At 40.4% G+C, this 17,910-nt stretch overlaps 2 protein-coding genes and 1 long non-coding RNA gene across 5 annotated transcripts in view; 1 reads left to right on the forward strand and 2 right to left on the reverse strand.

Moving 5' to 3' along the window:
• LOC136251574 (uncharacterized) overlaps positions 1–9,248 on the reverse strand; it is a 212,436-nt gene extending 203,188 nt beyond the window's left edge. The window contains exons 1-2 of the mRNA XM_066044038.1: positions 9,049–9,248; positions 3,172–8,992 (exon numbers count right to left, since the gene is read on the reverse strand). Of these exons, the coding sequence (XP_065900110.1) occupies positions 3,351–8,936 (5,586 nt within the window). The 5' untranslated portion in view covers positions 8,937–8,992; positions 9,049–9,248 and the 3' untranslated portion in view covers positions 3,172–3,350. The remainder of the gene's footprint in view (positions 1–3,171; positions 8,993–9,048) is intronic.
• LOC136249247 (uncharacterized) overlaps positions 1–17,910 on the forward strand; it is a 112,806-nt gene that overhangs the window by 22,275 nt on the left and 72,621 nt on the right. For 2 of the 3 annotated variants that reach the window (XM_066041210.1, XM_066041212.1), the window contains exons 13-14: positions 10,304–10,560; positions 11,552–11,718. In XM_066041210.1, the coding sequence (XP_065897282.1) occupies positions 10,304–10,560; positions 11,552–11,718 (424 nt within the window). The remainder of the gene's footprint in view (positions 1–10,303; positions 10,561–11,551; positions 11,719–17,910) is intronic. The other variant, XM_066041211.1, reaches the window with a different exon arrangement.
• LOC136251893 (uncharacterized) lies at positions 13,260–13,806 on the reverse strand. The gene is made up of 3 exons (XR_010699249.1): positions 13,661–13,806; positions 13,489–13,598; positions 13,260–13,431 (listed from the first exon to the last, which is right to left on the reverse strand). It is a non-coding gene; the product is annotated as an uncharacterized lncRNA (long non-coding RNA).

A 17,910-nucleotide genomic window follows, 5' to 3' on the forward strand; every position in this document is an offset into this window, starting at 1 on the left:
CAAAATTGCTAAAGTAGCTTGTGTGAAAGTTTCATGTCTATTGGATTAAAAATGACGGAGTAGTTCTAATTTAAGTGATAGGGTGTAGAATAGCAAAATTCGTGTGCTTGTTGCTATGGGATACCTAATTTACAGGTACTAAAATGCGTCAACGTGTCACAGACTACTTAAGTGACCACAATATTTCTTTTAGTGCAAAACAGACTATGTTTTGGGAAGCCTTGTATGAACTGTACAGAGCACCCTTAAGGTTACGGGATACTGTAAACCCCACATGTATACTATCAATCGTTTTTCATGATTAAGGGTTGATTTTTCTTAATGCATTGTTATCAAATATCTATGCATTCTTGACTTCTCATTAATCGACATGGAATTCAAATGTTGTTATGGAAACATGAGTTGTCCCCATGCCAATCAGTGAAAACTATGAACCAAAAATCAGACCAATGAAGAAACATGAGAACTTACTAACAATTCTAAGATTTGAAGAACATCACTTGTGAGGGACTGACAAGAGGATTTGTGAATATTGTGTATAGTTGCTGAAATATGACTACAATATGGCCTAAAGCAAGACACTGTGGTCACAAAATTAATTTTTTAATTGATATCACAAGCACTAGAAACATTATTTCTAACAAATGGCTCCGTCAGGACCTAGACAAGAAGCCAAACTAGTAGTCTGTTTATACAAAATGTTAACAACTAGTTTGGCAGTCCTGATTTTTGGTTCAGGAAAATATCGCTGTTAGTCAACAAAACTAAAACTACGCATGTGCTTACAGGTGCGCCAGTTGCTAAGTGTGTTGTTTCTATGTTATCTTGTACTGTTACATGTACCTTGTACCTGTCCAGTCAGCACGCTATGATTCTCCCAACAATTTAAGCCTGTTACCAGCTGATACACAACACAACAACACCAAGCCCGCCTTAATTATGTAATAAAATTTTTGTTTGACAGTTGCTCAGTATCCCGTAACCTTAATGGAACACAACTGGACATAATTTTGAGCATAATAGGAGAGCATTGCTCAAAAGCATAATAGACAATTTAAAAGCATAATAGACAATTTAAAAGCATAATAGGCTCAGGCCTAGTGTGTATACTCCATAATAGTAACCAATTCAAACACATGATTATCTAATGGTACAGTAGTACTGTCTAAGTAGGGATTGCCCCAAAAATTTTGCATGCCGCCCAAAATTCCACCTCATCCTAGAGACATCTTACACAACAAAAATCATATTTATGAGGTCATATAATATATAATACAGCATTAGAAAAAAAAGCTGCCAAAACTTGAATTTTAGTCTCACTGCTTCACTGCCACAGTTGCAAGGCTAGAGGCCAATGAAAGCAGTGCATGGCCACCATTTTACGCCACAATAACAAACTCACCAGTGGGATCTGCATTTTGGGGTTCCGATAAGTGTGTGCCCTGTGGGCCTTGTCTTTTCTTTTATCTTCAATCAGGCTGCTTGTCTTCTTCATCCAACAAAACCATATCGAGGAATTAATTTTCCATATCAGCACTTTCTTTCAGCACTCAGCAGCATATTTAGATGCCACAGAATTAATTCAGAGCTGGATTTCAGAAGTGCTTCAGTCCCAGCGCTACTATAAGAGGTATAATAGCTAGATATCTGTAACTTCGCAATTGGGATCCTGTTCGCGATAGGTTCACGATCACACTCATCAAATAAAGATCTTGGTGGATTAATAGCAATAGAGTATGGAGACCACACCTCTTAACAGTTCAGCTATTTACTTAACAGAAAACAAGATGACCTCACCCATTATTGGTCTAGCTAGCTGCACACCCCTTGGCTGACTCTAAATACTCTAATACAACAGTCATGTATGATATTGTAATAGAGCAGTCACAAGTTACACTGTACACTGTAGCTAGCTGTGCTACAACAAAAAAAAACTAAACAAACTAGTATTTTAAAAATTGTTAATTTAAAAATGAAGTAGGGATCTATGCAATAAAAAGTAGTGAAACAAGAGATGAATGATGGTATTACAGCATAGCTCGATGGCCTATTTTGGCACATTTAGCTATAACAATTATTTTGTTCAATGCCAAAGTAGGGACTTTCCCACCGAGCTATGCTGTAATTAGTGCATAAATGAATGTTCTAAAATTCAAAGGTTCGTTCGTTTGGGAGCATTTGAATACAAATTCATAACATTCGAATCCTGTAGGTGGGTGCCCAGTGTATATAATTAGGTCACGTGCAGCTGAAAATACGACAGGCGCCAGGTTTAATTACTTTACTGTCTATAACAAAGAGTACTTCAACAAGTATGTGCATAGAATATTGAATCTAGGGAGTAAGACCTATTGTTGTGAGGATTCTAGAATCCTCACAACAATAGGTCTTACTCGTTAGATTCAATAAATAAAAAACTTTGACTGTGGGTTTTAAATATTAGAAACATTAGAATAATTTGCAGTTTTTCATTCAAACATTCGAATGCTCAATTCTAGCATTCGTTTATGCACTAGCTGTAATACCATCATTCATCTCTTGTTTCACTTTTTATTGCATAGATCCCTACTTCATTTTAAAATCAACAATTAAAATACTCTTAATTGATTTGATTCATTCAATTGCATTAATTGGCATTTAGTAATCAAATTAACTATACTGAGTAAATATTACAGGTTTTTGCAATTGAATTCGGCGACTTTGCAATTGAATTCGTCCCGTTTGCAATTGAGTTCGTCGCTGTTGCAATTGAATTCGTCCCGTTTGCAATTGAATTCGTCGGTTTTGCAATTGAATTTGGCCCGTTTGCAATTGAATTCGTCGCTTTTGCAATTGAATTCGTCGCTTTTGCAGTTAAATTCATCCGTAACAAGAATGGCAGCTGGAGCAAACACGAAAACATGATGTAGCAGCTGCTACAAGAACTTGTTCAAGTACAACAGTAGTAAACAACTCTTTATAAGGCAATAATTCTTCCTCTACAGCCTATCCAGCAACATCCCAAACTCTACTACGCCATTCGCGATGGGTGTGGTCACTCGCAAGCAAGTTAATTAATTTGTCAGACAGCTATCAACTTCGCGTACTACCAGCTTCAATTACCTTCTAGTGTCTCAAGTGTAACTCTCCATGGCATAAATAGTTCATCTTGTTAGTATAGCAGTAGCGTACCTGTTGTGAATGAATATCCTGGTTACGGCATCAATCTTAAAGGTGTCTCGTTGCGAGAGGAAACGCTGTAACCCGACCGTTCGAATAGACAGCAACACGTGTTCACACTACTCTTAACATTAATAAGCACACGTGATCATCATACAACCCACAATCAAAGTAATACAACTACAATAAAGTTACCAGTTAGTATTCATATATCCGGGACATCCTCCGGGGGGGGCACGTAAGGACGTTGTCCACTGCTTCATTAGTTGCTGTCCCTTCCTTGCAGCTTCTCGCACTGGTCGACGAGTGGGAACATCAGTTAGAGGTCGCTCTGAGTTAAGGTCACTCTGTACATTTGTACTTGTCTGTTCTGCAGTCACTTCGAGAGGGTATAAACGGGTGATCGGACGATTAGTTCTCCCGGTTGTGGTACGGAGGTTCACATAGCGAATTACTCCATCCTTTCCTTTGTTCACAGACTCGATCACTGCCATCCTCCAGTTAATTCTTGGCGAATCATCGTGAATTAACACAACATCTCCTATCTTTACTTGTTGAGTGTTACTACCACGCGCTCTGTATGCTTCCCTCAAAGCTGTAAGATACTCATTCTTCCAGCGACTCTGGAAGTGTTTGATGATGTGAGCTTGCTTCGTAGCTCTACGCTTAACTTCTGACGTGTCTCCAAAGTTAGGGTCCTGGACTTCATCCTCAGCTGCAGAGTGTGGCAGTGTGGCAATTCTTCTACCGTGGAGTAGATGAGACGGGGTAATTGGTTCAGGGTCACCAATATCAGATGACACGTATGTCAAAGGGCGGTCATTGAGATGTGCTTCGATTTCCACCACAATGGTTTGGAGGCTTTCTAGTGTGGCATATGTCCTGCCCAAAGTCTTCTTCAGTGATGTCTTTGTTAAGCCTATTAAACGCTCCCAAAAACCTCCAAACCATGGAGCACGTTTCGGGATAAATCTCCACTCAGTCCCCCTCTGTGCAAGGGCCTCTGACAATTCCACTGATTGGAATAGAGTCTTCAGTTCCTCCGCGGCGGCCAAAAAGGTAGAGCCATTGTCTGAAAGTAAAAGCCTGGGTACGGATCGTCTCCCTGCAAACCGACGAAAGGCGTAGAGGAAACTTTCCACGGTTAGGTCTGAAACAATTTCCAGGTGAATGGCGCGAGACACAGCACATGTAAAGAGACATATGTAAACTTTGTGTTCACCATTAGGAGTCCGTACAAACAGTGCTCCAGTGAAATCAACGCCCGTTACTTGAAATGGATGTGTTTCACTAACTCTTGACTTCACTAGTGGAGGTGGCTCTGGCATAGCATAGGGTTTCCCTGATGTTTTCCTGCAAATAACACATTTCCTTATTATTGTCTTGATACGCTGACGAGCTGATGGTATCCAATATGTCTGTCGTAACATTGTGAGAGTTGCACTGACTCCACCGTGAAGGTTCAGTATGTGGGCATTCCTTATGACAAGTTCAGTGAAATAATGACGTGAAGGGAGGAGATATGGAAATCTTGCTAGCTCTGAAAGGGGTGCATTGTGTATGCGCCCGCCACAGCGCACTAAATTGTCATCGTCAAGGAACAATCTCAACTGGCGTATTAGGGGTGAGCGACGACTCTTCAGCTTCAAGGTTACAATCTCCTCATGAAAGGTCAAGCACTGCACTTGGCGTATCCAGTGTAGTTTAGCCTGTGTCAATTCTGGTACTGTCAGAGGGCCTGTTTCCCTTGTGTTGTCATGTCTTCGACAGTTGGTAATAAATCGACGGACATAAGCAGTTACTGTGATAAGCTTGGTCAGTCTGCTAAACTTGTTGAAATCAATGATAAGGTGGATGCCAACTGTTGAATTGTCAGTAGGGACAGTGTCAGTCTCTTCTTCTAATTCAGCTGCTGCCTCCTGTATGTGGAGAACTTCAAAACGTTCCCAGGTAGGCCACTGAGTTGGCGAAAGCAGCCATGATGGACCATGAATCCACTTGTTTGAATTGCAGAGTTGATCGGCTGTTATGCCTCTGGTCAACAGATCGGCAGGATTATCTGCAGATGGACAGTATCTCCAAGTTGTAGATACGGATCGTATCTCAGCTACGCGGTTGCTAACAAATGGTTTCAGCTTCTTATCACTGTAGATCCATGACAAAACTATCTGACTATCTGACCAGAGACAAACTCTAAAGGTGGTATGAAGTGATTTGACAACAAAGGAGCATAGTCGTGAAGCGACAACTGCTGCCATTAATTCCAGTCTAGGAAGGGAGTGTGGTCTTAGGGGAGCTGCTCTAGACTTTGACATTACAATGGTAGAGTGTGTGCCCTGTAGCATGTATACAACTGCTCCGTATGCCTGAGGGCTAGCATCTGCAAAAATGTGTAGTGTTGTTATGTCCGATGTTGGTGGCAGGGGGGTACACTGTCGAGGAAATGATATTGTAGTAGCTTGAGTGACATCAAATGAAATCTTCGACCACGTTGTGTAAAGCTCATCAGTCAGCTTTGTATCCCAGCCTATTTCTTGTTGCCACAGGTTACGTAAGAATATCTTCGTTGAGATAGTGACAGGAGTAATGAATCCCAACGGATCAAAAATGGTAGAGGCCCATTTCAGAATCTCTCGCTTAGTGCTAGCGGCAATAAAGGAACTGACATCAGGTTTGGGTGATGGGTAGATGAGATCAGATTGTGTATCCCACCACAGGCCAAGCACTTTGACAGGGTTGTCCTTTTCAGCAACTTTGTGATCTTCGGCTGCAATTCTGAGCTGAGCACAGTTGGAGGCCCATGAGCGTAGATTAAAGGTGGCACTGCCTAATATGGACCTTGATGACATGAAGTAATCCAGGGATTCGGTCTCTGTTTGGCAGCCAGAGACCACATTGTCAACATACAAATTTCGAAGGAGGTCTTTAGATACACTGGTATTACTCTGCATCAGGTGGTAGGTAAGAGTGGCACTGAGCATGAACGGGGAGCAGGTGGCCCCAAATAACACAACTTTGAATCTGAAGGTCGCAAATGAACTGTTAGTATCAGTTGGGTCAGAGAGCCAAAGGAACCTGGTGAAGTCTCTATCCTCAATGTCCAGGTGTACTTGCAAAAAAGCCTTTTCAATATCAGAAGAGAATGCCACACTGTGTTGCCTAAAGCGAAGGAGGATTCCCCCAAGGTCGTTGAGAAACGGTGGCCCAGGATGAAGACAATCGTTTAGGCTCGGAGAATCAGATGATTGTTTACAGCTGCAATCGTACACAATGCGTATGGGGGTGGTGGAGGACTCCTTTCTGACGGGGTGGTGTGGGATGTAATGAACTGAGCCTTGCTCACAATGATGATTGACTCTTTCAATGAATCCTCTTGTTTCCTGGTCTGTGATGATAGCATTGTACAGCTGTAAAAGGTGTGGTGTCTTCGATAAACGTTGGGCCATAGACCTGGTTCTGCGAGCACATACAGCATAGTTAGTAGGGAGTGGAGGATGGGCATTCTTCCACGGAAACTTAAGGCTATAGGCTCCATCTGGTTGTGAGGTGATCTTCGTTGCCATGTATTCCTGCATGAAATTAGCATCTGGATCTTGTGCCACTGGTGTTGTGCCCATAGACTCTATTTGCCACAAGGTGTTAAGTGGAACTTCTTCTGAATGAGTGATGCAGGAGAGTGCTGAAATATGGAGACTGGTGGTCTCAACTGACTGAGATACTGGGAGTGGCCCCGAGAGTAGATATCCCAGTCGTGACTTGACTGCAGTTGGACCATCACCGCGTACTACTTGATCTTCAATGAACTCCCAGTAATGATCAGCTCCGATGAGAACCGAAATGCGAAAATTCTCATCGCTAGTAACTGGATGAGCTAATGTGAGTCCACTAAGGTAGGGAAGGTGATTCAGGTGAGCACGAATGGAGTTGCGAACTGGAGCTGCTAGCTTCGGCACGACAAGGACGGAGACAGGAATCTGGCCACCATTCATCGTATGGATACGAATTGTTGCAACAGCAAACTTCTTCGGTGTGGAGACTTGTGCACCAAAGGTGGATACTGCGATAACTTCATGTCTGGTTGGCTGAAGTTGGAGAGTATCAGCAAGTTCTTCAGTAATGAAAGATCGTTGGGCTCCTTCATCGAAAAGGATATGTCCTTCGACAGTTGTAATGCCAGCTGAGATGTCTGCAATGGCTGTCTTCAGAAGGCAAATACTGGTATGTAATGCAGACAAAGGTGGGGATGTCACAGTAGTGTACTGACCAGTAGGTGTTGTAATATTGGTTGTCTGATTGGGAGGTGAACTGGTTTCTGTCTGACTGGTAGTCCCATCAGTGGCTGGCTTGTCTGTAGGAGGCTGGACTGACTGTGTTGGTTCCTTAGTAGTGGTTATGGCTTGGCAGAGGCTTGTATGGTGTTTCTTGTGGCAGTGTTTGCAACTAAATTTCGATGTGCACTGGGACACCTTGTGGCGAGCCAAGCAATTAAAACACAATCCAGCACTTCGTACTATGGCAAGTCGATCTTTGGCACTAGTAACAGAGGTGCACAAACTGGTTCGGTGTGAACCCTTGCAAAACGCACAAGCAGTGTCTGCCTTCTTAGAATGAGAGGTCCTCTGCGTGGCCGTGTGAAATGAGCCTGTAGTTGTTAAGGGACTTGTTCTAGAAGCGTTGAACTTTCCTGCGTGTTGGCCAGCTTCAAAAATTCTGATTTCCTTCAAGATGCCATCTAGCAGTGTGTCATGAGTCCACTTTGAGTCATAGTGGTCACGGGCCATACGCATCTTGATGTCAGATGGTAGTTTACCCTGTACAACTTTAGTTAACATAGGCCCATAGTCTTCTGGTGGGGTGCCTAGTGCTGTAAGAGCTCTAATGTGATTCTGCAATGTGTCGTAAAAACTTTGAAGACTGGACAAACTATTTGATGGTGTTGACACATGTAGTATGGCTTCCATGTGGGCGTCCACTAATTTATATTCTTGGCCATACCTCTCCTTCAACAAGGTAACACAGTGTTTATAGTTCTTGTCACACAGTGGGAACCCACCAATGACACGTGCAGCATCTCCTTGTAATTGTGATCGCAAATAGTTCAGCTTCTGGCCCGGAGTGAGGCATGGGTTTGAATCTACTCCCGCAGTAAATGAATCCCAAAATGATTGCCACTGTAGGGGTTGGCCATCAAAGGTTTGAAGTGGCAATTTGGGAAGCCTTGTGTAGGTCTGTTGCATGCCTCTGTTGTGTTCATTAGTGTCTACTGTGTGACCACTCACTTGTGTGGGTGAAGCTGCTTTGGAGTGAACTGGCTTTTTGACAACTTCAGTCTCGGATAGTGTAGCTGCGGTCACTTCATTATCTGGTATTGCTACTGTCTCTGAAGACATCAGACGTGGTTGGTCATCCTCTGAGGGTGGGGGGGTGGGGGGTTGTGTTCTTGGTAACTGACTGGCCTTCTTAACAAATTCCACCAAAAGTGCTATCTGTTGCTCCGCATTACTCTGGTAGGTGTCAGCGTCACAGATTTCCGTTTCAAGGTCTTCCTCTCCTTGAATGGTTTTAGCAATGGCTTCATCAAGTTCTGCTATCTGAGCGAGTTTTGATTTCAGCTGTTCTGCTGTTGTGGACGTTAGTATTCTTCGTGATTCCGGCACAGATTCTGTATTCACGGTTTCCAGTTCAGTGGTAAACACGCCTTCAACTTTCCCCATCAACTTCGTAATGCTTCCTCGAAGGCCACGCCGCTTCACACGGAGACGCTGAGCTTCGTCCATCGGGTTTATCGGTCACTTTCAGTCACAGCACCAATGTTAGTATAGCGGTAGCGTACCTGTTGTGAATGAATATCCTGGTTACGGCATCAATGTTAGTATAGCGGTAGCGTACCTGTTGTGAATGAATATCCTGGTTACGGCATCAATCTTAAAGGTGTCTCGTTGCGAGAGGAAACGCTGTAACCCGACCGTTCGAATAGACAGCAACACGTGTTCACACTACTCTTAACATTAATAAGCACACGTGATCATCATACAACCCACAATCAAAGTAATACAACTACAATAAAGTTACCAGTTAGTATTCATATATCCGGGACACATCTCTTAATGAACGGGTTGGTTTCTTGGAGCCGTTTTGTTTATGACGAATTGTAATGCAAACGCGACGAATTCTATTGCAAAACCGACTAATTCAACTGCAAAACCGACGAATTCAATTGCAAAACCGACGAATTCAATTGCAAACGGGACGAATTCAATTGCAATACCGACGAATTCAATTGCAAACGGGACGAATTCAATCGCAAAGGCGATGAATTCAATTGCAAAAACCTGTAGTATAGGGTCCTGGTATGTAAATGTAAAAAGTAGCTCATCACTTTGTTATTTCTGAAGACAGGCTAACTTTTATATAGTTATACCCACCATATGTGACCATCTCAGCGAAAACCCATCTAGTTCACACAACCTCCAAAGTTTTAAAAAAAAATTCTCAACATTATCTGCATTGTCCAAGGAATGGTTCACCAAAGTTTCAGCCTTCTGTGGTGAGTAGTTTTGGAATTACAGTGCTAGAAAGTAGGAAGAACAAGGAAATTGATTTGTACAGTGACTATACTAAAAATATAAATATACTACAGTACAGTACAGGCGCTTGCATTCTCAGCCATAACTTCCGATCAGTCTACAAAGTTGGAATTTGGCTTACAACGTTCACCATGGATTGGCAGATCAACCAAGGTATAGTTTTAGCCTTGCAGTCACTTGCATATAGGTGTATGAAGGCAGTTTTGTTGAAGAAACAGCAATAATTTTGTTTACGTCTACTGCTTCGTAAACAAACGCATGTGACACGTAAACCATTGGGGCTACAGAAATGAAACAAAGATTTTTGAACTCCCCATGAGTAGACGAATAAGATGGTATACAGTGTTAATCGATCTGAGTCTTCCTTCTTCGAGTACTGGCCTGATAAAAACTTACATATTTTTTCTTGTAGCATGCGTAATTTTACGAATTATTTTTAAATTTCGATTTTCTCAATACGTATGCTTGTGCAAACTAGATGGGTTTTCGCTGAGACGGACATGTATATATTATGCATATGTGCATACTTGTGTGGGGACTCTCTCGTACATTTACAGGTTTTTGGCTGAATGGATTATACTGCCTAACAGCAGATTTTGGTACATTTGGGAAAGAGTTATGTTGCTGTCTATAATGATAATGGCAAACTGGTATGTGTGCGAACTGGCATACTCTGACTTCTACTCCAGCATCACTTATGGAAAAAGCGGTTTGGGGTACTTTACATTCTTCTTTACCTATTGTGTTGAAGCTGTGTTTGTGGTGGACATTTTCATTAGTATAAAGAAGTCTGATTATGTACACATGCATTGTGGTGAGTTATTAGAGCATGGAAATAATAGTAGATAATATGGAGTTTAGTATTTGAACCTTATTGAAACTCACAATAGTGAGTTGCACAACTAATAAGTAGTTATAATTAAAGTACATGCCACAACTAACAAAGCTACAATACTAATTATTTTTAGCCATAAAAATTAATGTGTTGTTGTACATGTATCTGTTACCCTTGACTGTGTAGGTTACAAATAAGTAGGAAAATTTCAGTACATGGAACAACACAAATGTTTGGTCTCAGCTATTGTGAATATGCCACAACATTCTAATCCTTTATGTTACTATTTACCATTTATATTTTAAAAATTACATCTAGTATGTATATTTCAGATCTAAATTGTACATCTGGGCTTTCAAATTTTGTCATTAGTTGTATGGTCTGTTACATGCTCTTGTACTTATTATACGTATGCTCAAGGATTTAAAATATTTACTATAATTACTGTAATCATTGTAGACTCTAGACACACTAAAGCAAGCATGCCTACTATATCATGTAACAAGTAGTCTGTAGTAATAAAAGGGCATGTTCACAAACAGTGCAAGCAAATACTAAAAGGACTGATATCTAGGTGTGGCTGAGAATTTCTTAGAACCATGTACGTATGTAAGTAACATTTTACAAGTTAATAATAAATCAAAGAGTAGCTACTTCTTTTACATTCTAATACTCTGAGGTTATATCACTGTTCAGTACAGTCTCTTACATACATACATACATACATACATACATACATACATACATACATACATACATACATACATACATACATACATACATACATACATACATACATACATACATACATACATACATACATACATACATACATACATACATACATACATACATACATACATACATACATACATACATACATACATACATACATACATACATACATACATACATACATATGTATGTACGGACATAGTAACGTATAGTATGTGTTTGTGTTTATTGACAGGTCATATTATGACTAGAGAAGAAATAAGAAGGAGTTACATCTGGAGTGCCACATTTTATTTGGATGTATTAGCAGTTTTACCAACTGAAATTTTTGCCCCAGCATTTGACAATCCATGGCGTTCTGTTACTATTCTGAAGCTTAATCGGCTGCTTAAAATATGGAAGGTATGTGTGGTATGTATATCAAGATACATGGTAGTATATCATATCATATGACACTTTCACACCTCAGATCAAAGGAGCCGCCCAGGCTACATTTCGTATGTAGCCCAGCTAGTCGGGCTACATACGGAATGTAGCCAGGCTACAACTGGGTAGTGATTATATAGACGTTGAGGCTGAAATTGATTGTGGGGATTGATGAATACTCACGGTCACCAGACCCTTGTGGTAAGGGGGCAAGATTACAAGTTATGCACAATTTCATGACTGCAGTTTGCTGTCACACCTGTTAATGAAAAGTAGCTGAATTTTCTTGCAAACCTCAGTATACTGTGAAGACACAAATTTTATTAATGGAATGGAAGTCAGATGAAATATCAAGGAGTTTTAATGCAAAGCTCATCATATGTAATGGTGTACGAACAATAGAACAATTGCATGTAGTTAAGGTGGCAGTCAAGCGGCTAAAGTGCCTCAGGTAAAGCGCACGCCCTACATTATAATAATGAATGGAAACAATTCTTCGCGTGCATCTCAACAAGTTGGTTTGAACATAGATACTAGAATACATAATGGATTGGAAACGCAATACATTTTATGGTTACGGGCTTGGTACGGTCACGTGATTTATGTCAACGTTACCAAGTATGAACTGCAGTTGTTCTTAACACTGAGACTACTATTACAAGTCTTATAAAGCGTTAAATTATTGCTAAAGGATTCAGCTATTTGTTGGTTTGTGACTGAAGGTTAGTTGTTTCGTGCAACCGAAGATGTGAAGGAAAGAATGCAAAATTTGTGTTCAACAACTAGTGTGGGGGTTTTAGAATACAAAGACTAGCTAATTACAAACTACCACACTAATTACAATAAACTAAACTACTTACAAGTTACACCTACTTAACTACATTATAAAACCTAAACAAAATCTATCGTGTCCTCCGAGCAAAGTGCATAGTATCTAGGACCATTTTGGCATTGTATTTCCATAAAGTCACTGATAACCTTTGCAACAATTGCCTCCTAGCCAACTTCCGAGACAAACCATTTTTAACTGTAGTGCGGCAGCAATTGTAAAAGGAGTGGACAAAGCAAAAGGAGACCAAACACCGAATGATTCACATACTAGAGGAATAAAGTCACCTCCATCATTGGTAACAGAATCTAAATAGCGATTGTCCTTAGCTTCCTCACCAGCAGCAGCAGCAGCCACCCCAGCCTGAGAAGCAGCAGAAGATATAAAAGCAGGCTGAGTTGTGCACCTGGGGGTTTTAGTGTATAGGGCGCATTACATACAAAGTTCTAGAAGTGCTGAACAGTTTCACCACATCGTAATGAGTGCACATATTTATTTTTAGCACTGTACAGCAGTTACGTACTTTCCGTAAACGGAGCGAAAGAATGGCTACATGATGGTAGTGGCTGTGGAGGTTTTCCTGTCTTTGTGAAAATGAGTCTAGCGATACATGCTATACTAAAGAAAAGTTCACACCTTCGAGAGTGCAAAAAAAATACCAGAAGGGGCTATCAGATCTACTTACGAAGCTAATGCAGCTGCTGTGATGGGACAGATGTCAGTAGGTGGTGGTCATAGTAACCTTGAGGAGGTTATGTGTACCATTGGAGTTCCTTCAATATCCAAGCCAAAATTCATCGACATCGAGAGGCTCTTGGGATCAGCTTTTGAGGACTACTTGAATGAACTCATGTTGGAAGCTGGAAAAGAGGAGAGAGAATTAGCAATACAAAACAATCAATACCATCATGTCGTACCAGCTATTACTGTAATAGTTGATGGAGGATGGTCCAAAAGGTCCCACGGGCATTCCTACAATGCGAATTCTGGAGTAGGAGTCATATTTGGTGCTGCTACCAAAAAGCTTCTGTACATAGATGTAAAAAACAAGTATTGTGCAGTATGCTCTATAGCACACAAGAAACATACCAAACCACCTGATCACAAATGCTTTAAAAACTAGTCAGGATCATCTACATCTATGGAATCAGATATTATTGCCACAGGATTTAGACAATCTGAGAGTATGCACGGTCTTTGATATACAGAAGTAATTGGAGATGGAGACAGTTCCGTTCTTCGCACCATACATACTACAATGAATATCTAACATCTTTACAAGTCACAATGGAACAGGCTGCTGAACTCACAAGAGAAACTGTGGACCAAGATCCATCCCTCAACAGTCTATGGCAGCAACTCAGAAGATCATGCCTGACTGCATCTGTATTTGGAACTGTAATAAAACGTCATGAAAACTTTGAAAAATTAGTAGAAACCATCTTGTAGAAACCACCACCAGGTACAATTCCAGCACTAGAATGGGGACGATCACATGAGAACACCGCAAGGCAGTGGTATGTAACTCACATGACCAGCAGTTTGGTCCATCATACCAAGTCAGTAGAACTGGTATCATATAAGTAAAACGCATCCGTGGTTGGCTGCTTCTCCTGATGGTGTTGTTGAAGATCCTATCCAGGCTGAAGGAAGACGATTCGGTCTATTCGAAATAAAATGTCCATATTCTGGAAGAACAATGACACCTGAAGTCACATGCCAGGAAGTTAATCAGTTTTGTAGTTCTTTAACAGATGGTCAAGTCATGCTAAAGAAAACACACAACTACTATTACCAAGTTCAAGGCCAATTAGAAATTACACAGTTACCCTGGTGTGACTTTCTTATCTGGACACCACATGGAACGTCTTTACAGCGAATTGAACGCGATGATAAACTCTGGACAACGGTGTATCCCAAGCTAAGATCCTTCTACAGGGAATATCTACTTCCAGAGATAGCTGATCCAGTGTTTAGTAGTTGCCAACCGATTCGACGGCTTGAGTCACCTTAAACAGTATAGTACATAAATTATATTTTTGTACACAACCTTAACCACGAATATTTATATTATATTATTACTGTATAAAACCATACTTATATATACTGAACTCATACCTGATTTATTGGCAAGCATCACATAAACCTTGAGAATAATTTCCAGATGCGTTGACACGAGATGGATTGTCAGACAAATTTTCTTATTAATGCTAGCTAAAGACCTGGACAGAATTAGCATGTATACTTCCAGTTGCAGCGAGACACAACTAACACGTTTCAGTGGTGTATCGCCTGTAATAATAACAGTGAAGTACACCAACATTGTCCAGCCTCCAAAACTAAAGTGACAGAGACAATAAATAGAAGAACCGGCATTAAACACACTTTATCTCATGATCAAAGATAAGAGTTGCTCGTCAAGTAAATCAGGCCATAATGGTCCACCATTTTCGAGTCGTAAACATCATTGAACACAAGGTTGCGAATTTAATAGAAACATGTGTGTTGGTGATGCAATATACTATGTAATTCCGTGCAATGCATTCTTGAAACTTCTTCGATCTAATCAACTTTGTTGCCAAAGCAATTGTCAGAATCGGTTATAAAGTTTTATTGTGGAAGATTGAAGGTATGTGAATGTGCACGCGTATCGCTGTAGTGATCCGAACTTGTGAGTGCAGTGTTTTTCGGTCCAAGTTTCTGAGCTCTCCTCTCGCTTCCACTTTTAGCTGATTCGCAATCAAACTCTAAATACACAGAAACATATACACCATGAAAAGAAAGTCAGTACTAGGATATGGACCCCGTAATGGTTGGCATGATGGAATAAAGTTGCGCCATTCATCCTACTATAAAATCGTTCTTGAACCTTCGCCGTTTGTGATGTGCTACAACAACAATGCAGAACAGCCCATTTTCTAGGGGTTGGCATGATGGAATAAAGTTGCGCCATTCATCCTACTATAAAATCGTTCTTGAACCTTCGCCGTTTGTGATGTGCTACAACAACAATGCAGAACAGCCCATTTTCTTAGTGCTTATTTCGGTAGCGAAACTAAATTCGATAATAAGTTGGGAAATCACAGGGTATTTTTAAATTTAATAATTGAGTGGGCGGACACTTGACCGCCACCGTAACTGTCAATATTATAATTCTGGATAAAGATCATGGGGTGAGAACCAAATGTATGTATGTAAATGCACAAAATTTTGCACTCTAACAGAGCAGTTGTATTTCAATACTGATTTCAAATATTTACAAAATCTTAATGCATAAAAATTGAAGGAATTCCTAGATATAAAGTCATTGCATTTAATCATCTCACTTACTTGTAAAAAATAAAAGAAGATAAACAAAAAACAAGTCTGAACACCAGTTAAATGGGACATGGGCTGGTTTTGGGACTAATAATGCATAACCATATCATAGATATATTAAACTTTACAACAGGATTGGAAATGGAAGTCACGCACTATAACATTCGTGTTTCGGCTACGTCACAGTTGTTGTTTCTAAGGCCAAGACTTAGCTACCGTGGTACCACAAAGCAAGAAAATTTATGGCAAGAATTTCATCACACGAGAAGCCATACCCTCCCTACATTGTGGAAAACATTTTGCCAATGCATTGGGTTGAATTATGACCAACTAGCAGCTCAAACAGTAAACTTGAGAGCCTTATGAAGACCCATTTTTCTACAACAGAGCCGAGCCAAGCAGTGCAGCAATTGTTAGTGACAAGCCACCCAAGATGACTTACAATGATGATGAACTAAATGCACTAAGATATGTATCTGGATATGTGCCACATGTGCTGCTGAAGAAGTATGAAAAGAAGATGGAAAAGAGAGTTGCACCATACTTGGCTTGCTTAGGTAACATAGCAGTGGCTGGAGATGAGAGTAGCATCCATAACTACACAACTAAGTGGATTGAGAAAGTCAATCGAGGAAGCTTATTTCCTGCAAATGATGATTCGTTTTGGCTCTTGAGGTCCACTTGCTTTATACCACATATAACAGTAGCAATTTACAAGAAGACACCATCAAAAGAAACATGATGGAGCTTAGTTTGAAGAACAAGCAAGTGCTACTTAAATGGAGTATCATATCAAAAGACATTGATGACCATGTGCTTTGTTGAAAGAGATCATTACTTTGTGGATAACAATCAAAGGATTTCTCTAGCAGCTTCATGGTTGGAATCATATAAGAAGAGCTCAAAAAGAGACACAAAAAAGAGCAAGAGCTTGAGGAGAATTACTAACTTTAAGTCTATGTAATTAAATACAGTCACTCTTGCATATCAAGAGTATAAATATAGTATAATTGATATTGACTGCAAAAGTATACTCATTTGCAATGTGTAGCATGTCTTAGCCTTTTTGCAGTGGATTGTTCAAAGCCACGTTTACTGCATCCACTGGAGCATCGTAAAGATGTCTTTCTGTGAACAATTACCTCTCACAGGATCCAATGCTTGTGAATTTTGGAGCCGGAGAGCTAAGCACTACTTAATTGTAGGATTATCATTCCTTCAACCCCTGGCTCTCTGCATTCCAAAGTAATTCTCTACTGTGTCTTGTGATACTCGTTCACTTAAAAGAAAAAGCTTACTTCCCTTGAACTTCTTGAGCAGGTATCTTGTCATATCCACAAATGATTTTGCTGCATGTTATATAACAAAATACACAGTGAGCTTATGTTTGCCATCACTTACCCATAATGCTCAATCCTTCCAGAGTTTCCCTGCTAATTTGCATTGGTGCAATCTTTGGAAATGCCTGTGTAATGTTGTCTCCAGTATTGCAAAAAATCCTCTTCTAACCACTATCCATGTAAACATATATGTACTAGATAAAGCACTGCCGCGAGTGCTATACGGGAAATATAGTACGAAAGAGTGGGCGAGAGACAAACATAGCACGAGGCGAAGCCGAGTGCTATATTTCGTCTCGAGACCACTCTTTGAGTGCTATATTTCCTGTATAGCATGAGTGAAAGACAGTGCTTTATCTGGTATAGAGAACTGTCAACTTGAGGTACACACAAGACACACGAAACAATTAGAAACTCACGAAGGAGTGTTATCATCAGTAGAATAGGCATTGCGCCTGTGTTTCGCCTGCGTTGCACTGTGCTGCGCCTTCATTAGTCGTTTTGTGAGTCTAGTCCGTCTTCTCAATACTTAAAGTTTTTGATTGTGGTACTTTAATAAGCATATTTCCGTGATATTCCTAGGACTCATCCGTTTATGTGAGCAAAACGTACTAAGAACGTTCACTGCTGCTGACCACAAGTAACCATCATCGAAATCTTCAAGTGTGTCTATAAATTAAA

Source organism: Dysidea avara, chromosome 3 (genome assembly GCF_963678975.1).
Source record: "Dysidea avara chromosome 3, odDysAvar1.4, whole genome shotgun sequence".
In the NCBI taxonomy this organism is placed as follows: domain Eukaryota; kingdom Metazoa; phylum Porifera; class Demospongiae; order Dictyoceratida; family Dysideidae; genus Dysidea; species Dysidea avara.